This window comes from Microcaecilia unicolor, unplaced genomic scaffold, assembly GCF_901765095.1.
Source record: "Microcaecilia unicolor unplaced genomic scaffold, aMicUni1.1, whole genome shotgun sequence".
Lineage (NCBI taxonomy): Eukaryota > Metazoa > Chordata > Amphibia > Gymnophiona > Siphonopidae > Microcaecilia > Microcaecilia unicolor.
This window is the reverse complement of record NW_021963169.1, coordinates 70523-92690: the sequence shown is the minus strand read 5'-3', so window position 1 is coordinate 92690 and position 22168 is coordinate 70523. Positions and strand designations below refer to the sequence as shown.

The 22168-nt window shown below is 43.9% G+C and overlaps 1 protein-coding gene across 1 annotated transcript in view; it reads right to left on the bottom strand.

Moving 5' to 3' along the window:
- LOC115459036 (transient receptor potential cation channel subfamily M member 7-like) overlaps positions 1–22168 on the bottom strand; it is a 128052-nt gene that overhangs the window by 35512 nt on the left and 70372 nt on the right. The window contains exon 2 of the mRNA XM_030188901.1: positions 10351–10430. Within this exon, the coding sequence (XP_030044761.1) occupies positions 10351–10430 (80 nt within the window). The remainder of the gene's footprint in view (positions 1–10350; positions 10431–22168) is intronic.

The following is a 22168-nucleotide window of genomic DNA, read 5'->3' as shown; positions in this document are numbered from 1 at the left end:
CTGATAGGTACCGACGGGGAGAGGGATCTTGGGGTGATAATATCTGAGGATCTGAAGGCGACGAAACAGTGTGACAAGGCGGTGGCCATAAGTAGAAGGTTGCTAGGCTATATAGAGAGGGGAGTGACCAGCAGACGAAAAGAGGTTTTAATGCCCCTGTATAAGTCGTTGGTGAGGCCCCAACTGGAGTATTGTGTTCAGTTCTGGAGGCCGTATCTTGCTAAGGATGTAAAAAGAATTGAAGCGGTGCAAAGAAAAGCTACGAGAATGGTATGGGATTTGCGTTGCAAGACGTATGAGGAGAGACTTGCTGACCTGAACATGTATACCCTGGAGGAAAGGAGAAACAGGGGTGACTTGATACAGACGTTCAAATATCTAAAAGATATTAATCCACAAACGAACCTTTTCCGGAGATGGGAAGGCGGTAGAACTAGAGGGCATGATATGAGATTGAAGGGGGGCAGACTCAAGAAAAATGTCAGGAAATATTTTTTCATGGAGAGAATGGTGGATGCTTGGAATGCTCTCCCATGGGAGGTGGTGGAGATGAAAACGGTAACGGAATTCAAACATGCATGGGATAAACATAAAGGAATCCTGTTCAGCGGGAATGGATCCTCAGAAGCTTAACTGAGATTGGGTGGTGGGAGGTGGGGCTGGTGGTTGGGAGGCGGGGATAGTGCTGGGCAGACTTATACGGTCTGTGCCAGAGCTGGTGGTTGGGAGTCAGAGATAGTGCTGGGCAGACTTATATGGTCTGTGCCCTGAAAATGACATATACAAATTAAGGTAAGGTATATCTTGTTGGGCAGACTGGATGGACCGTGCAGGTCTTTTTCTGCCGTCATCTACTATATTACTATGCTATGAGATGGATGGGTAAATATGAATAGAGGAGAAGCCAAGTAAAGCCAGTGTATTTCTAACCAGCTGATCTAGAGATAAGTGTCAATAAAGGAGTAGCTTTGCACGTTTGCTGGAAAAAATGGCTGAGCACCCAAGGCCCAAAAAAATGACTTACAGAGTTTGATAATCCAGAGGCCACTTGAGGCACTGAATATATCTGCAATCAGCTATCTGGCTTTTATCATCCGAGATATAAGTGGCCTAAATCTATAAGCGACTAGAAATCAAAGTTCCAGAGGGGGTCACATGATGCCAGCGGGCTGAGAGGACTTTCGAAGCCTAGCTCTGCTCTCAGCTTAAATTCATCAGCGAATTTCCTGCCCCCTTCCTGCTCTAACAAGACGGAAAGTACCTGAACTTCAACAGCATGTACCAAGGTTCAAGTGATGGAAGTTGGGAGGCTGACTGGAAAGAGCTGAAGGGTATGCCAGTAAAGACCCAGCGGCTGCTCCGTGATCGTGTGCAGGCCAGGAGTCCTAAGATGGTGATGACGGCGCCAGCCGCTGCTGCTAACGCGGTGGTAACGCTACAAGAAGAAGCGGTCAGGGAGCTGACTAAACAGCTGACGGCCGTATTGGATGACCGGATGACAAGGTTGCAGTCTTCAGTAGACTCTATAAATGAGAAGTTAGAGCGGCAGGCAACACGCCTACAAAATGCTGAGGAACGTATCGGCCAGCAGGAGGACAGATCAGAGGCTATGGACGGCCGAATAGAAGCGGTGAAAACATTAACAAAGCAACTTACCCAGCTGACAGATGACCTTGAAAACTGAAGCCGGCGAAATAATATAAGGATTATCGGGCTTCCAGAATCTGTGCGCGAGAAGGAACTGAGGGACATGGTGACAAAATGGCTGCCGATGCAACTGAAGGTAGAACAGATAAAGGACAAAATGAGAGTAGAGCGTGTCCACAGAGTGGGAGCGCTCAGCGACCGAGACCTGTGTTGGCTAAAATCATGGATTACATGCACAAGGAACAGATCATGCAGGCTTATAGGGCAAGCAGATCCCTGGAATATAATGGAGTCCCGGTGCTTTTTTTCAGGACTACTCAGCCAGAGTAGCGGGCCAGCGCCGCAGAATGGGCCAATAATGTAAAACTTTGTATGACAAGGGCATACGATTCGCGATGTTATATCCAGCGAAGGTTTGGGTGACACATGAGAACAAAACGCTGTTTTTCACCAATCCAATGGAGCTGAAAGCATTTGTGACCAGACTCTAAGTATGGATGGACCTCCAGAGCAACTGCAGGACCCAACATGACTGGGTATCTATAAGGCACAAGAATTACCCTGGAGAGTGATAGGGGACCATAAATAACGTATTGAAGCTTTAATACGGAGCCCAGACGGTTGAGTTTCTGAGAAGTACATCCTGCTTCCTCGGGGCTGGAACTGTGGTTGACCAGGCGGGTTACAAAAATATAGTGTGTATGTATATTAAGATGGTTCTGTTAAACCCATTTATACTCAGTTGAAGGGAGTTAATGTGTGGGTAGAGAATGTGTGGGGTTATCTGGGGGGGGGGTGAAGAACTGAGGATGTGGGATATATTGGCATACTGCTGTTGAAGAGGGAATATTGGTGTGTGGAGAGATTGTATAGTTGGGGAAGGGCGAGGGTAGGAATGGGTAAAAGTGAACGGAGGGGAGCGGGGCGGGCAAGGGGAATGTAAAAAGGAGTATGTGGGAGTGGATGGGGTGGATGCTAAGGCTGGGTGGGGGTTATTAAGTTATTTTGGGGGGAGTGAGGGGAGGGGGGAAGGGGGGGTTCTCCAGGTACTGGGAACAGTAACGTTAGGAATAAGGAGGGGGAATTATGGGTGAAAGGGAGTAGGGCGGGGAGGCTTGGCTGGGAGGCCTCGCTCCCCAAGGGGAAAGGAAATAATTGAGAGGGTAGAGATACAGATGGAGATATGGCGGCAGCAACTTTAAGGCTAGTGACTCTTAATGTTGATGGGATCCACTCTCCCATTAAGAGAGCAAGGCTCCTGCAATACTTGAAAAGAGTAAAAACGGATATAGCGTTACTCCAGGAAACCCACTTAGATAAGGTAGAACACGCTAAACTGCAAAGGGATTGGGTGGGGGAGATTTATTATGCATCCTACAGTGGCCGCCAGAAAGGAGTAACAGTGGTGATAAAAAAGGCCTTGGCATCTACACTACAGGAAATTATGCAGGATCCGGAAGGACGATGGGTGATAGTGACGGGTACCCTGCAAGGAGTAAAAATAGCGCTCTGTAGTCTTACGCACCAAATACTTATTCGCATCATTTTTCCACTCAACTCCATTCCAAATTAGCGATAATAGATGATTGCCCTTTAATAGTGGGGGGGGGGTTCAATTTTGTCAGTGATCCATCTATTGATTGTCAACCCCCGAGGCAACCTATGAGGGACCATAGTAAGAAGGGAGTTAACTATTTGAGTGAGGAAATGGCATTGGTGGATGTGTGGCGACTACTTCATGAAGAGAAGCACGATTTTACATTTTTCTCTCATCCACATAAGGCTCATGCTCACTTGGATTACATATTGGTGTCCGGAGCAGTGTGGGGGGCAAGACACGAAGAGCAGTAATTGGGGAGGCGGAGATCTCGGATCATGCGCCAGTCTAAGCTGACATTGAATGGAGTGTCCAAGCTAGGCCAAGTCGTTGGCGTATAAATCCAGCTTTATACCAAAGCGTAGAATTTAAGAAATACTTAAAAGCAGCGTGGAAGGATTATGAAATGGAGAATCATGTGACTGATGTAGGTCCTAGAGTGTATTGGGAGGCGACAAAGGCACTATTAAGAGGGAAAATAATAGCATATGTGGCAGCTTCGCGCAAGAAAGGGGACCAGGCAGTACTAAGCATGGGGCAACGGATGGGAGAGGCGCGTCGAAGGTACATAGCGCAGCCAGTAGAACAGAATAGGCGTTTATATGTGGAGTGTAGGAAGGAGATGCAGAGTTTACTTAATGAGCGGGCGTTATATAGTATTAAGCTGTACAAATATGGCCTACACAGATGTGGGAACAAGACTGGGAAGCCACTGGCCTCTTTGGTAAGACAACGCTCGGGGAAAACATATATAGCAAAATTGAAAGGGGCAAAGGGGGAGAGCATCAAGGCACCGAAAGAAATACAGGAAGAATTCACATGTTTTTATGAGGCGTATGACAGGGGAGATTTCTCTAGCCAAGAATGTGAAGAATGTTTTCAACATCTGAGACATCCGAGGTTAGCGCTAGACCAGGTGGCAATGTTAAGCGCACCCATAACAGGAAAGGAAGTGCAAGGGGTAATAAAGAATTTGAAATTGGCTAAAGCCCCCGGCCCGGACGGACTGGGGTCCGAATTTTATAAAATACTGCAAGAGCACTGTATACCAGCGTTTATAGGCATGTGCGATGATATCCGGGAATCCCAGGTAATGGAGACGACATTAAACCATGCTTACATAACAGTACTGCCAAAACCGGGGAAGGACACCAAAAAGGTGGGTTCCTACAGACCTATATCACTCATAAATCAAGATTTAAGATCTTGGTCAGCGTGCTCGCTGCAAGGTTAGGGGAGCTATTGCCACACTTGGTGCATGCTGATCAAGTTGGATTCGTGAAAGGCAGATTTGAATCAGCAAATATTTTGAATCAGCAAATAATTACTTAGAGAAGGCAGATATCGGCAAGGAGACTCGATCATAGCCAGTTTGGATGCCGAAAAGGCTTTTGATAAAGTATTGTGGCCATACCTGTTTTGGGTTTCACAGCGGTATGGTATTAGAGGGGTCTTTTTGGATTGGGTGCAAGTATTATATAGCAATCCCACGGCCCAGTTGTTGATAAATGAGAGCCTTACGACAAAATTCTCGTTGGGGCGTGGGACACATCAGGGGTGCCCATTATCTCCCCTATTATTCGTGTTAACACTAGAACCATTAGCTGCTAGGATACGACAGGATGGGAGGGTACAAGGTATACATATGGGAGGCCTTGAATATCGGGTAAATTTGTTTGCAGATGATATGCTGCTGTTGCTGGGTAATGCAAGGGAATCGCTGCCAATAGTAATGGGAATAATAAAGAAATTTGGGGCATTTGCAGGATTGAGAATCAACTTTGGGAAGTCAGAAGCGTTAGCGGTATCAGCCCCATGCCTTAGCACTACATTGGAGGAGTTTCCGCTGCTGTGGGCAAGTACAGGAATTAAGTACTTGGGGGTGCATTTGAATTCAGATTATGAGTGGATGTGTAGGAAGAATGTTACAGAGAAGGTAGAGACGGTACGGAAGATATGCTCACAGTGGAAGGACCTCCCGGTTAGCTTCAAAGGCCGAATAGCATTGGTTAAAATGGTGCTCCTCCCCAAATTACTTTATCCATTACAGATGGTGCCTTTGTGGGTGGTGAAAAGGGAGGTGGAGCTATATCGAAGTATTATTGGTTCATTCATCTGGCACAATAAGCGCCCCAGAATCGCATTTGCCAAACTGGTGCGGATGAGGAGAGATGGTGGAGTAAGGCTCCCCAGACCTTAGACTGTACAATGTAGCAATATTGATGCAGTGGCTCCATGAGTGTCACACGGGAATGGACAGATACGCTATGTCAGAATTTTGGCAGAGTTGGTGTGCCCCCTTAGATGTGTTCTCGTCTTGGGGGGGTGTAAAGGACAGCGTGGGGGTGGCTACGAAAAAATCCCTTCCTGGTTGCCTTGGGGAAGGCATGGAAATGGTGGAGGGGGTAATAGAAGGGGATACCCATTTTTCTGAGACAATCCGGGTTTTCCCGCAGGAGAGGGGCGAAGCCAATTTGAAAGGTTGCGGGAAGGAGGGTGTAGATATATAGGGCAGTTGCTGGAGGTAGGCAACAGATTTTTCCAACATTTGAGCAAGTCAAGAGCACGTGGACGTTATCTCATAAACAATTTTTTCAGTTCTTACAAGTGCAAGACTACTGTCATAAACTGTTGCGGGAAGCAGGCTCCCCAATACATTTCACAGTTTTACATAAGGTGTTTTTGATGATGCCGGAAAATTCCAACAGAATCTCTCATTGGTATCAGAGCATAGTCAAGCATAAGAGAACACAGCCTCTGGTCCAATTAGCAGAAGGGTGGAATAGGATATTGGGAGAAGAGATAACACAGGAAGGGCTAGGGGAAGCATTTGAGAATATTCACAGGGTTACTCCAAATGCAGCATTACAAGACATTCAATTTCGTATACTCCATAGGGTGTACATCACCCGACAGCGTGGGAAGGAGATGGGACTATGGGAGGATGACAGGTGCACAAAATGTCAAGGGGAGGTAGGCACACTCGTCCACACTTTTATGGAGTGCTCGGCCTTGGCAGAACTGTGGACTCACTCTTTGGAAGTTTTGGAAAAAGTCATAGGGAAGCCGTTTGAGTGGTCCTTCAGAGTTCTATTAGTGGTGGGGACGGCACAGTTAAGGGAAGAGGGATTATTGGAAGCGCAGAGCAGATTTGTATTCTTGGCATCTCTTCTAGTAAAAAAGTGCATCCTGCAGTTCTGGGCAGAGTCAGTGCTGCTGCCAAATCAGTCATGGCACCATCTGATGAAAGAAATGGCAGCGTGGGTCAAGCTGCAATACACGCTGACGCCCACAGGCAGACATAAGACATACCGAGAAATCTGGCAAACATATTTGCAGATATATGACAAAGGGGATGGCAAAAGGATCTGAACAGGGGACCCCCCCCCCATGCCGAGCAAGATCCAGACACTGCTCTCCGGCTCCCACACCAGGAACAGCACCTCACCGTTTCCAACGGCGTCACCATGATGGGCAGAGCCCAACTCCAGCTGGTCCCCCCAACAAGCTGACTTGCAGCTGTGGACTCACACCGCTTGCTATGAGCTGCTGTTTCTCACTCTAGCTGGTTTTATTTATTTATTTTTCTGGAGGCAGGGAAAAAGCACGACCAAATCAGATGGAATTATCCCAGGCACGCACCGGGAGGCCAGCAAGGAAGGAAAGGGCGGGACCTGGTCCCACCAAGTTTACCCGTCTCACCGCAGTAGGGAGAACGTAACCCCAAGAAAAGCTCAACTCAGCCTGGGAGATAGGCCAGGAGCCCATCAATGCAGAGCTAGAGAATTACGACCCTCTATCTACTAGACAGAGAGAATACTGAGGTGAAGGTGGCTGCACATGACTACATAAAGTGAACCTCAGAAGTTCTCTCTATCTCCACCTGCTGGCAAGGGATATAATCCACAAGTCTCTGGATTGATCTGTGGGATGCAATGGAAACAGTGATGTGAAAAATTCCCCCTCTTCCTGATTTTCCCTATTACTGCAGATATGTCAAACTGAATGGTTTCTGATCTTTGAATAAAATTAGGCAAAGGGAACTTGACTAAACACAACATAATTTAACAACAAAAAAAAAAAAGTTATCCAACACCCATATCACTCATTTTAAAAATTAACTTTCTCCTTAGTTACTCAACCAACTGACCATAGTTAATTTATAATTAGATTCAGATTGAACACAGTCAGCCCAGTTTGAGCTAAACCTCACTATATATTTAGCTTTACTATGAGAGTGAAGTAGTCACCACAAAGTTTACTCCTAGGGGAATTCTGTGCAACTGGGCAGTACAGACCTCCCCCACCCTGCATAAGTATTGCCATACTGGGAAAGACCAAAGGTTCATCAAGCCCAGCATCCTGTTTCCAACAGTGGCCAATCCAGGACACAAATACCTGGCAAGATCCCAAAAAAGTACAATACATTTTATACTGCTTATCTCAGAAATAGTGGATTTTCCCCAAGTCCATTTAATAATGGTCTATGGACTTTTCCTTTAGGAAGCCGTACAAACCTTTTATAAACTCCGCTAAGCACATTCTCTGGCAACGAATTCCAGAGTTTAATTACATGTTGAGTGAAGAAAATTTTTCTCCGATAACTGTGAAGTGATATTTGACATGGAAAGAGACTAGACCTTGATATACTGCCTTTATGTGGTTTTTGCAACTACATTCAAAGTGGTTTACATAGTATATACAGGTACTTATTTGTACCTGGGGCAATGGAGGGTTAAGTGACTTGCCCAGAGTCACTAACCAATAGGCTACTCCTCCACTAGCAACATTCCATGTACAATCTCAAGGAAATGGGACTTGATATACCATTGCTTGCTTGCTCTTTCTCCATTTTTGTATACAGTTCAAACTTCTTTTACTGACCTACTAGTGCACTAATTTTGCAGCTCCTCAGTATCTCTTATCTATCCCTACACCCTTCCCTGGGAGCTCTGTTCATCAGTAAGTCACTCTTACGTTTCCCAATGCCAACTCCAGACTCCATTCCTTCTAACTTGCTGTGCTATACACCTGGAATAGACTTCCTGAGTTGGTATGTTGTGCTCTCTCTCTGGCCCTATTCAAACCAGGCTAAAAGCCTTCATTTTTCAGGCTGTCTTAAACTCTTAACACCTTGGTAATCTGTTTATAATCATTTACATGATAAATGAAACTCCCTAATTTCCTATTTACCCTATCGTGCAGAATTGGGTCTCTCTCCCCCTCCTCTGCAGAGAATGTGTGGCAGGAACAGGAGAAGAAAGTGAAGCACTGCACATCGGGTCACTTCCTCCTTCTCTGCCAGATTAGACCAGTTATTATGAACTGTGGGGGTACAGCAGTTCATTTCCTCCTCATCCTGCTGTGTGATCTCTGTGGAGGAGGGGGATAGCCAGCTCCAGGCCTACAATGAAAGGGGGGGCAAGAAAAATGTGAATGTGCCATTGGGAAGGGTGGGGGAGGCTGAAGCTTGAAGAGGGAAATAGGAGGGCATTTTGGGCCTTAGGATGGGGAAATTCAGTGTAAAAATGCTACAAATAAATAGCGCAGAATTTTCTAAAATTTTGTGCTTAATTCCTCCAGGAGTAAAAGTTTCTACAAGAAATACAAATACACAAAATACTAAAATAATAATCAAGCCAGTGGAAAAATCAGAAGGAACATGGTTCACAGAATGCCTTCCAATCCCTTTCACATAAGTGTATGTATATCAATGCTGTCTCTATATGTCTAGAGCAGAAAGGAGTGAGACTTGGGAGAGATTGTGTCTGATGAACTTAAAGCTTCCAAACAGGTAGAAAAAGTGACAGTCAAAGCCAGAAGGATGCTTGGGTGCATAAAAAGAGGAATGACCAGCAGGAAAAAGGAGGTGATAGTGCCATTGTATAAGTCTCTGGTGAGGCCCCATTTAGAGTACTATGTGCAGTTCTGGAGAATGCACATACGAAAAGATATAAACAGGATGGAGTCGGTCCAGAGGGCAGCTACAAAATTAGAAAGCGGTCTTGAACACAAAAAATATAGTGACAGGCTTATGAACCTCAACATGTATACACTAGAAGAGAGGAGCGAGGAGATATGATATAGACGTTTAAATATCTCAAGGGCATTAATGTAAAGGAAGAAAGCCTTTTTCAACTGAAGGAAAGCTCTGGAACGAGGGGGCATACGATGACGTTAAGAGGGAACAGGCTTATGATTAATCTAAGAAAGTATTACTTCACAGAAAGGGTGGTGGAAGCGTGGAATGACATCCCGGTGGAGGTTGTGGAGTTGAGGACTGTGTCAGAATTTTAAAAGGCATGGGATAAGCATGTGGGATCACTTAGGAAAAGGAAGAGTTAGGGGTTACAGAGGATGGGTAGACTGGATGGACCATTTGGCCTTTACCTGCCATCATGTTTCTATGTAGCTGTGGAAGGTAGTCTTGGGAAGGGCAGGTTTGGTGAGAGGTAAGAGTGGTAGATAGGAGGGTAGTGTTTTTTTTAGCTCTATTTGCCCCCAGACAGACATTCTTAACCTCTTATGTATAATTTCTTTCAATTTCTATTGGGTTGGAAAGAATAAATATGGAGAAGGATATAAAAAGAGAGGCAGGACCCAAGGCAGAAGGTTTGTGACTAATAAATGCTCTCTCTCTCTCTACATGCCACAAAGAGAAGCTCCAGAGTGACAAATACAAGCATCTTGTTCTACTATTCCTGCCAAAAAAAATATGTATACGAGTATGTAGAACTATAGTAGTATTTTTCTGTCAGCATACTACAGACTTTAAGATACTAGAGAAATAAATACATGGTATATTAAGATCAATTTTAACTATGCAGCATCAAAATTCCCTGTTTTCCTGACCCCCCTTTATTCCCTCTCAAAATTCCCCCCCCCCCCACCCTTTTACATAATCCCAAAGTAAAAGGACCACTGTGCACAAAGGATACAGAAATGGTGATATAAAACGGTAACAAATGATGTAGACACACCATCAGCAGCTAAACACTAGGCTCCTTCAGCAAACTTGGAGTATGAAAGGCCAAAAGGAGGCAGGCCAGCAGTAAAAAGTGCATTTAATAAACTGAATAGAAGCAACTATTGTTTTTTGTTTTTACCTGTGAGGATCCTTTGAACTTGGAATAATGTATATACATTCCCTCTTGGTGAAAGTGTTTTCTATCCAGGATTTCTGGGACTGTAAAACAAAAATGTTAGAAAGAAAGAAATTATCTGTTTTGCTGTAACTGGATGCATAAACTGAAGCTCTGAAGCTATAGTCCAAAGGGAGAAAAGAAGCCATATTGGCTTGTCTACCCTGTGAGCAGAATAGGGGAAAGACCAACATCAAAGACTGATTCCACTGCTGGCACAAGATGGATATTCCCAGCAGGTGAGGCAGTGGATTTTCAAGATGGTTTAATCACTAAGATCTGTAAACATGCATCCCATAATGCAATTAAAATCTGGCCGTAGGCTAGGCCTGCCCTTTAATAAGTAAATACGTACAATTTCTATGACATTAAACATAGTAAAGCTTTGTTTCTTGGCCAAAAATTAAGTAGATTATCTAGCAGAGTCATAATTAAATACACACACCTATAGTAGGAATTAATACATTTCTAGCATAACAAGTAGGGAAAGCATGCAAAGAATGGCATACAGAATTCTTAACAACCACCTTGCCTGTCCACGAATGAACATCTGTGTCTGTGTTGCCTGCATGGAGGAGGGAGGACATGTGTATGTGAAAGAAATTGTCTCAAGCCCCTATATGTATACACATATATAGGCTTGAAACAATTTCCATCATAAATTTCTTTACAACATTCTGCTGGCTTGGAAAGAAAAATGGGAACCAAGTGTGATAATTTAGCCACTAGATGTCATCATCACATTGCAAATAATGCATTTTATATTTTAACCCCCTGGAGGCACCTCAACCAGTCAGGTTGTTGGGATATCCACAATGAATATTCATGATAGAGATCTGCATGCAGTGGAGGAAGTGTATGCAAGTCAGCAGGCAATGCTGTTGCCACCAAGAATCAATACACATAGCAACCAGTAGCAAACTACACTGTTCAGTCACTAGATGTCACTGTATATTGCACCAATTAAAGCTAACTTCAAAGTAGAATTTACAAAGGACAACTTCTGAATCACTAAAGATCAGCCTAGCAGGAAGGAGGTGGACCTTTATTAGTGGAGGGAGGGAGATTTAGAGGCTGATACAAGTTTTGATATCCTTTAACGCAGCAATTTCCTTTCACACTGATCTTTTGAGTGCTGAAAAATGAGGTAAAATCGACACTCTAAAGGTTAACGCAATGGGCATACTAAAAATACACGGGCGAATTCAAAATTGATAGGGATCTAAAAAAAAAACATGCTATATGTAGCAGCAAATGAATTTATTAACGTATGCGTGTATGTTACATTTGACATACCGCCCTCTACAGTGTAAAGGCACCAGAGTGATGTACTACTACTACTTAGCATTTCTATAGCACCAGAAACAATGGGAAGGGGGAGGTGAAAATTAACATAACAATAAGTATCAGTGACATCATAAAACAATCAGAGGAGGCAAGGGATGGAAAAAAAGAACCTCAGCTAAGAGAAGGAATAAATATTCTAGCATGATAATGCATTATCATCTGAAGTGAAGTACAACATTTTAGCTCATATGACCCTGTTTTGTAAGATCCCTGGTGGCCCAAGTAGGTCCTGACCAACCACTACCACTCTCCCTCAACAAAGCAAACCATTCCTGGTACCCCATGTGGACCTAGAACCCCATACCCCCTGCCTAAAAAAATCCCAGTGGCCAAGGTGGAATCGGAAGCCTCTCCCCAACCTCTCAACACCCGCCTTAGGTTGAGAGGAAAGAGTGATGTCTCTGGCACTGCCATCCTGAAAAAGTGGCACCCAACCTCTAGCAGTACACTGGAATGTACCACTAGGGGTCAGCCTGCTAAATAAGGGATCACTTCCCTTATTTGTCATGCTGCCCCACAGCAATGCATCTGGGGAAAGAAGGGAGGAGATGGCAGTTTGAACATAGTGGCTTTTCAAATCACTATTTCTATTCAGCAGCTACTGTAATCCTCTCTGCCACAGAAATATAGTGGCCCTATTTGGGAAACTATATCGTTGGAATCTCCCGCCCAATTAAATTTTCAAACTCAAAAAGTGCAGTTCCCTCCCCTGCCCCCATTGTTCCCCAATGCCAAATTTTGCCCCTTTCCATTCAGTTTTCAGAGTGCTTTGGTCCCTGACAAATTTGAGCCCCTGTATATAATTTCTTTCCAATATTCCACTGAGTTGAAAAGGCTAAACAAATATAAAGACAACTAAAGTACTGAGCCAGAAATCAACTTGTGTTCTTCAATTAAAATCTTCATAAGTCAATGCAGAAAAATGAATTTCACATTAAATGCAAAATAAAGAAACCCTTTTTCTTCTGAATATAGTATATTTTGATTTGGGATACAACATTTCATTCATATAAATAGCACTTGCATAATCTATTATATATTCCAGTTTGCCTATTAGATTCCACAGTAGCAATTTTTTTAAATGTCAAATGCAGCTCAATTTTAACTTTGATATAAAGTTAAGCATTTGGACAGGCTGTTATAGCACAGCATATTTTTACTGACGATCTTGGTCTGCCTAATCTAAATTATCAAAGCTAAAAGAGAGCAGCTGAAAAGAAAAGTCAACACACAGTACCCCAAAATTACCAGGTTTTCATACCTCTATCATGAAACCAATTAAAAACCCTGTATTTAAAGATACCAGAGTAGTTTCAGCTGATCTCTGTTCTTATAAAATGGTCAAGTCATTTAAAATACTAAATACTGATAGACACTTTTTGATGAAATATTGTTAAGCATACATTCCTGGTGTAAGCAGTATTCATTTTAAACATCCTCTGACACAGGAGAGAGATTTAATTTTCATCAGTGAGGCTAAAGGTGTATTTAAATACCTTGACTTAAGGTATTGATGTACCAGACCAACAGAAGGGTGGGGGAAGCAGCACAGAGGATCTCTCACACATACAGCTCTCATTCTCTAAAAGCTGGGGGAGGGAGGGATGCAGAGAACTCATAGCACTCTCATGGGCTCTGTACACAGATCCAACTTTCTGCCAGTATAACCACAAACTAGATTTCCTGAACACAAAGCAGTGAAATACACAGCCTACAGTCTGTAGACTTCCAGACAAGGACCTAGACTGGAATAAGCAGGATTCAAGGAAATAGAATTAGCAAGAGGGAGATGCACAGAACTCCGGTGCTGTTCTTTACAGCGCTGGAAAAAAAAAAGAGGATGGAATACTGATTTTATTTTTTGTGACCAATGCTCAACACTAATAGCATTCAAGTCTAAAACAGCAGCACGCTGCAGCCCCTTACCCCCAAGCCCCCCCCCCCACCCCCGAACTTAAAAAAAATAATCTCCAGTGGTCCGGTGGATCCCTCTTGGCCCTCCCCCCCATGAATAGCCTGGTGGTCCAGCAGGTCCACTGACCTGACCCAGCAGACCCCTGGCCAGGCCAAGGCATGCCATGCTGGGCCAAGCCCAACCCCAAAGTTACCACTGGCCCTGGTGGTCTAGTGGAATCCCTCCCCCCCCAAGATCCCTTTCATAGCAGGCAAGAGGAATGTCTACTCCCTCCTGCCTCTGGGCCTGCCCTCTTCAAAATAGTAGCATCCTGGGATGCACTGGGCAGGGCCTATACCATATAAGGAGTCAAACTTTAGTTGGACTTACCACTGCCAGCTGTTGTCCCCCGTCCCCCGTCCCCCACACAGACACACACAAGTTCACAGTCTCCACAAATCTTACCACAGTTGAGAGAGGCTCAGGACTAATACTCTGTCTCATGCTCTCCAGCAAACCTTTCCTTCTCCTATTTTTTTTTCTTTGTTTTTTAAAGATTGTTCTACTGGAAAAAGGAGAACTCAACAGGAAACAGGGGAGGTGAAGGTAGGGAAGAAGTAAATTTGTGGGGCACCGATAGGGATCTGAAGACCCCCAGATATGGCTCTGTAGACCCAAACCACCTGTAAAGCTCAAATGGGGACCAGCTGTCCAGGAGAAAATCACTCAGAACCAAAGGCTGAAAAAAGTGTCTCCATCCACCTGCTGGAGATAGAAAATACTGAAGAACTGAACTGAACTGGATGCCAAGAGAGATAAGTCTCAGTTCAGTTTTCAATTCTCTATCTCCACCTGCTGGAGAATGGGCACAGCTATCTCACAAGTTCTGGAACAGTGGGAGGCTGCATAATGGCAAAATTTGTTTAATAAATCCTTGGAGACACGAGAGGTTCTGCGGGATTGGAGAAGAGCGGACATGGTCCCTCTTCACAAAAGCGGTGACAAAGAAGAAGCAGGACACTACAGGCCAGTAATCCTCACTTCGGTTATTAGAAAAGTAATGGAAGCATTACTGAAGGTAAGGATAGTGAATTTCTGGAATCCAATAGGTTAGAAGATCCAAGGCAACATCGTTTTACCAAAGGTAAATCATTCCAAACAAATTTGATTGAATTCTTTGAATGGGTGACCAGAGAACTGGATCAAGGTCATGTGCTAGATATAATCTACTTGGATTTCAGCAAAGCCACTGACATGGTTCCTCGTAGGAGACTCTTGAATAAACTTGACAGGCTGAAGTTAGGACCCAAAGTGGTGAATTGGATTAGAAATTGGTAGACAAACACCAGAGAATAGTAGTCAATGGAATTCACTATGAGGAAGGAAAGGTGAGTGGCGGACTGCCTCGTAAATATACTAATAAAACCCTCCCAGTGAGAGACCTTGTCTCTTATAGCCTCTCGCGACCTATAAACCAACATTCCCTTAAAGGATTATCTAAATATGCCCCATACAAGACATACAACACCCACGAGTGGTGCAGAAGAATATCCCCCAAACCTCCCTCCTCCCACCCACCCCCGAAATTCCCTCTCCCCCCTCAAAACAAATTTTTTTTCAAAAATCTGGAAAGGAATTCAAAACAAAGCTTCGAGCTCTAGGGGACAGAGACTGTATATATGGCTCCCAAGCAGCAAGGAACTGTCTGCACCTCCGAGAAGATAATCCAACCACCCAGCGTTCTAGTAACATAAGTTTATGTAATTTATTGCACCAATGCCAATAGTCAGGTGGTGACTCCCCCTTCCACATGGATAAAATAACCCGTTTCCCCAACATACAGGCTTTACGTACTAATTGGAGTGCACCCCCACCGTTCAAAGCAAAAGACTCATATTTATCCAGCAGTGCACCCAAAGGGGACGGCGCTATCCGGGTCTTCAATAAGCCTCTCAAAAATTTAAACAAGAACCCCCCCAAAAATCTGAACCTTTGTGCATTCCCATACAGAATGAAAAAAAGAGCTCACCCCATATTTACATTTAGAGCAAAGAGGCTCCTCCACCCCTCCCATTTTAAAGATTCGTTCCTTGGTCAGATATGCTCTGTGTAGAATTCTGTATTGGCACTCGCAAAGATCTGCATTTATGGTCACTGTAGGAATATGGGCTGTTAACTTATTAAAATCTATCATTAGGGCCAGACGTCTCAAATCTCATGCTCAGCGGGCCGCAATATGCACTTTATCCTTACGTAAGGCCAGCCTAGTTAGCGCCCTATACAAGCCTGAAACTGAAAGCCGATCCCCCAAGACTGGACTAAACAACTCTTGAATGCGTCTACCATGACCCGCCCCCAATGCCTTGCCACTCAGCTCAGAGACATAATGTGCCAGCTGATTGTACGCAAATGTGTTACTAAGGTCAAAGCCAACCCCTATTGCCCCCAGATTCAACAGGGTTCCTCCTGCAGTTAAAACATGTTCCAGTCTCGTTATACCCATGCTCGCCTATCTCTGAAATACATGATTCTCTGAGCCTGGGGAGAACACTAGATTGCCCTGCAAAGGCAATAAATCAGAAACCTCCGAGTCCACTCCCCAGTATCTGGTGAAATTCTTCCAAAGCTCCCGCATTGACCGCAACAAAACGCTATTCCGGAAGCACGCTGGGATAGTCAGCCTCTGAGCTTGCAGCAAAAAATAAAGGTGACACGGACTAAAATAGTCCTCCTTCAACTGCCTGGGAGTAAAATTCTCTCTATGTAGGAACCAATCCCCCAGGTGGATATTAAGTCCGGTAATATGTGGGATAGTCTATTTGCCAATATCTTGGCATAAAGCTTCGCATCTCAGTTTAGGAGGGAGATTGTGCATTTGAAACCAGGCAGGGACCCGCCCTATCATTTTAGCAAGTTTAAAGGATTTGGGCATAGTACCTGACTGTGCCATTGAATTAGCCAGGCCCAAAGGGGGTGACTGTATGTGCTCAGAGCAATTTGTAGAATTCTATACTATACCCATCAGGGCCTGGCACCTTATGGAGTTTACTCTGTTGTATTGCTAATAAAAGGTCACCTTCTCCTATAGGTGCATTAAGAAACGCCCTCTGCGCTGCAGTGACCTGAGGCAGTGAAGAGATCACCATCTTCCATCACATCTTTATGCTCTTGATAAAGAAGTTCATAAAATCTCTGGAAATGAGCCAAGATATCTTTGCTAGCTCTATACCACCCCCCTCCCGGCTTCCTCACCTGTACTATGAGGGCAGACCCTCTACTTCCTCGCGCCAACCTAGCCAACAGCCCTCCTGCCTTATTCCCATGGATAAATAGCTGAAATTTGTAATAGATATGAGACTTGATCACCTACTGGTGATGCAATTCATTCAGTTCCCTCTGCGAGTCCAGAAGAGCCCGTCTAGCCCCCTCCGTCCAGACACTCCCATAATGTTGTCTCTGCTGCCGAATTGTTCTCTCCAAATGCAGTATTTCCCTATCTTTAATTTTCCGTTTTCTGGCCCTATACGAGATGATCTCTCCTCTCATCACCGCTTTTGCGGTTTCCCAATATAAGCCATATTGCTGTGAGTGTCCCCCATTATGACGTGCAAAATCCGCCCATTTCTCCCTCAAAAAAGGCAGGAAAGCTGGGTCTCTATATAATTCTAGGGGGAACCTCCAATCCCCCCCCCTGGACATTTTCCTTTACCTACTTCCATCTGTAACCATATGAGGGCAAATAAATAAAATAAATAAATATCTTACAGGGCTTTATGTCCGCCAATGTGTGTGGGGTGAAAAATCCTCCAAACATCTATCAGGTCTAACATACTACACAGAAAGGGCAAACCTCTGGCATACTGAGTCAGACTCCCCGCAACACAGGTCGACTTATCCATCAGAGGATCATAGGGCATATTAAAATCCCCTCCTAAAATAACATTACCTACCTGATAAGGGGTTAAAAGCTCAATAAGCCTGCAGAAGAAATTCCTATCAAAACATTGGGAGCATAAACATTGCATAGGACCAAAAGCTGTCCTTCCAACTCAGCTACTACCAGAACATATCTGCCATCCAGACCACGTTTCATTGATTTAATCAATACCCTTAGCCCCTTACGAAAAAGGATCATGACACCTGCCTTCTTCTGCACTGCTAGGGCCTCCACTACCTGTCCCACCCATCCTCTCTGAAACTTGGCATGCTCTACTGATGTAAGGTGGGTCTCCTGCAAAAACTCCACATCCGCTTTGTGGTGATTTAGAACCTGTAAAACCTTGGATCTTTTAATCGGCGAGGAGACACCCCACACATTCCAAGATACTAATCTAAGTGACCTCAGGGTCCCACCTCATGTACCCTCTTGAACAGAGTAACTCTTCATATTAGAAATAGAAGAGGTGCCCCCCAGCCCCCGGGCCACCCCTCCTCCCCCAAGCCAACAAATCCCCTATCCTCCCAGAGCTCGTTCCAAGAACATAAAATAAACTCCTATCCAGAAACACAACACAAAACAACCCTAACAAAAACATTACCCCTCCTCCTACCAACCCCCCCACTCCTCCTCCCCCCACCTCCCCATACCCCTTCCCCCCATCCTATTTCCCCCCGCCACAATATTCTGAGAACCTGATCACCCAAAACCCTCCCCCCTCACCCGAGCAGCACACAAGGCAAACGAACCCCAGACCCCCAATGACTAGTAAGTGAATGTGGGTATTCTGTAGTACTTTAAGACTGTTTCTATGTCTGCAGCTTAATGATTGAGCAAAAAAAAAAAAAATTTCCAACATCGAGGGCTCCATATAATCCGTGGCTCCTCAAAGTCACACTCTCACCAGTCACACAACAAGCAAACAACAAAGATCCATAGCCCTCATCACCACTCAACAGTCCTTATCCAATTTCAATGCCTGCCAGATCCCTATGGTATATTTCAAGTCTGTCGACTCCACTGTCAAGGACCCCAAATTTTCCATAGTCCCAGTAAGGTATTCACCAACCACACATCAGCCTCGGGCTTTACTCGTATCCACTCCCTCCCAGTTCAAAGTATTAGCAAATTTAAAAGCTTCAGTGGGAGACGTGAAGAAACAAGTTTTGCTGCCATTTTGGATCCTAAGGCAAGCTGGGTAAAGAAGAGCAAATGATATTTTCTTTGTGTGTAGCATTTTGCATGTGTCCACAAATAGTCGACGCTGCACCACCTCCGCCGCGAAGAAATCCTGGAAGCACAAAACTCACTGGGTCTCATAATGCAAGGCCCCCTTCTGTTGCAATTACCTCAAAATGTCTTGTTTGTGGGCATAATTAAGGACTTTCATAATTACAATTCGTGGACGGGACAGCTCTGTACAAACAGCTCCCAACCGGTGTGCTCTCTCAATCCTTAGGGGCCCCTCTTTCAGTGGAAGTTTCAACGCTTTAGTTAACCAAGTCTCCAGAAAGCTACGCAGGTCAGACTCTCTTATAATCTCTGGGAGGCCCACTAACCTGAGATTGTTTCGCCACGATCTGTTCTCCAGATCATCGAGCTTAGCCTCTAATTGCTCAATCTTGCTCTGCATTTTCTGCTGCTGTCTTGTTGATTACATTTGTCCTCCACATCCAATAATCACTGTTGAAAGGTATTGAGATCGGACCTTATCCCCTCCAGCTTGCTATCCATCGCCTCTAATTTATCAGATATTTGCTGCAGCTTCCGGTCCACCATCGGTTCCAGCAGCACCGAGACCTCCGCTGCTATCTCTGTCACTCATGCAGAGCCCACCGACGCCTCGACTGAGGGGCCGATCTCCATCTTTCCTTTGCGATTTCGCCGCCATCAGTGCATCCAAAAAGCTCTGGTGTAGATTCCCAGGATCTGTGCACCTTCACCCACTGTGGGTGACCCAAGTTGGGGTTTTTGGAGAGGCTTTAACCCGCGAGCCGCTCGATGTTAAACAGTGGGGGCGGAGCGCCTCTCTACGGCTACCTCTCGCTAACCTAGCATCAGGTGATCTCCGGCAGGCAATTTTAAAAGGTACAGATTCTCAAGTGGTCCAGATTTCCAGCATTCGGATTTCTACTATAAAAAGATTTGAAGCGATCCACAGGAAGGCAACAAAAAATGATACGAGGCTTGCGCCAAAAGATGTACGAGAACAGATTGGAAGACCTAAATATGTATAACCTAGAGGAAAGATGGGACAGGGGAGATATGATACAGACATTTAAATACTTGAAAGTTATTAATATAAAAACAAATCTTTTCCAGAGAAGGGAAAACGGTGAAACTAAAGGACACGAATTGAGGTTACAGGGTGGTAGACTTAGCAGTAATATCAGGAAATTCTTTTTTGCGGAGAGGGTGGTTGATGCCTGGAATGCCCTCCCAAGGAAGCTGGTAGAGACAAAAACGGTGATGGAGTTCAAAAAGGCATAGGATGAACACAGAGGATCAGTAATTAGAAAATGAATGGTATTAAAAAAAACTTAAATAGCTGCATGTGTGTCAATGTGTCAAGTGGCGTTTAGATGGCGACTCCAGCTGTGAAGAACTAAGGCCAGTGTCAGGCAGACTTGTACGGTCTGTGTCTCATATTTGGAAATCCAGTTTAGGATGGGCTTGAAAAGACTTCAATGGCAACTTAAGCAGGAATGTGAGGACAGTACCAGGCAGACTTTTATGGTCTGTGTCCTGCAAATGACAAGACAGATTCGGATAGGCTGGAGTGGGCTTCGACAGCAACTCCAGTAGTTGGAATGTAAGGATAGTGCCAGGTGGACTTCCATAGTCTGTGTCCAAGAAATGTCAAAGAAAGACCATGATCAAGTAATTTATATCACACTCATTGTTTGTTTAATCATTACTTGATAATGAGTGTGACTGTGGACAGACGGGATGGATCATTCAGGTCTTTATCTGCCATAATTTACTATGTTATTATGTTAGTTTGGTTACTGAAATTTTAGTTTTAAGAATTTTCATCTGCTGACTTTATATTTTGCACTGTATAGGAGGAAATGCTTTTCTATTTCTCTGATGTTGTACTGCATGCAGAGTCTGGCTTCTTATAGGTACATATTCATCCCTCAGCGGTTTCTGAGCAGCTTACAGCTGTGGGATGAATTAACCCCAGAAACTTCAGTATTGAATGTCCAGGTATTGGGAAGTTAACCAGAAACTGGTGCCTAGTTAGCTCAGTGAATAAAGTTAGGATTGCATTTTTGCCGTCCTAACTATCCACTTACTTAGCCTACTAGGAGCAATATTCAGTGTGCTACCTAGCTAAGTTACAGCTCCACCAAGGTTCTGCCTGGCACCAACCAGACAGTGCCTAGCCAATATTCAGTGGAACTAACTACTTCAGTGCAACTGAATATTGCCAGCTCAGCAAGATTTAACCAGGCAGGAACCTCTCTTGCCAGCTTAAACCCTTTTTAATATCTAGCCCTTAGGGTTTCAGTTTAATTTGTGTCTGCATTAGTACTTTTAATTTGTGGTCACTTATCCTATTATTTAAAAAGAAGCTATGTGTGTCCTGGATGTGTGACTGAGGCCAGGTGTTCTGCAAGATATGGATGTCAGCACACACTGGTTGGTGTCATGGCCCTATATAGGAAAATGTCAGCTCTCCTTCAGCCTTTTTGAAACCCAAGTGGCCCCGACTTAATTAGCAAAATCCTCTGCTTTAAGGGCTTGATCTTATAACAGGATGCCTATGTGAAGTTCAAAGAGACACCTATTTTAAGCATAAAATATCTATCGATCTGCTTTTGTAAAACAGAATCCTAGATCCAGCCTCACTAAGCATAGAAATTTATACCTGTTCCAAATGTGTGAGAAAATCTTGTTGAATCTATCTGGGAGTTATGCTGCCACTTTAGAAGAAATGTTTAGCAATTTGTGAAAAGTATATCCCAAATCATTGTATGTCAGAGGGCTGAATACTATTGACCAATAATTTGAAAAAATTTTGAGAACATATCACATTTATAAATGCTGAACATTATTATTTATTTGCATAATATTACCATATATTACATAAGAATTGATGACAAATTTTGTGATAATTTTATTTTTCACAGCAATGTGATTTCAAGTGGTTTTCCTTTCCGATGGACCACTATGTAAATATTTTTTTATGATTGGTCACCAAGGGAATGATGTTCTGATTTTCTTTTGAACAAATCTCCTTGTAAGTTATTTAAAAAAAAATTTTAGATTGATCTTTTGGTGAATATTCTATAAAATATGCAAATACACACAAGTATACACATATATCACAATCCCACAACCGCTCCACACAAACTACACTTTTGGAAAAGCCTATGTGCAGATCATGTAAATACAAGTGCATACTTTCCAGGCACATGTGCTGTTTTGTAATTTTATAAAAACCCTTTCCTGCATGGAGAATAGGTTTTATACATAGAAAATGTTTCATAAATTAATCCCTATATGCGAAAGCACGAATGTTAAAATGGTGCACTTCTTAAACATGTCATGAAAGACCTAAAAACATGAGCCAAAAATAAACATTTAATATATTCTGG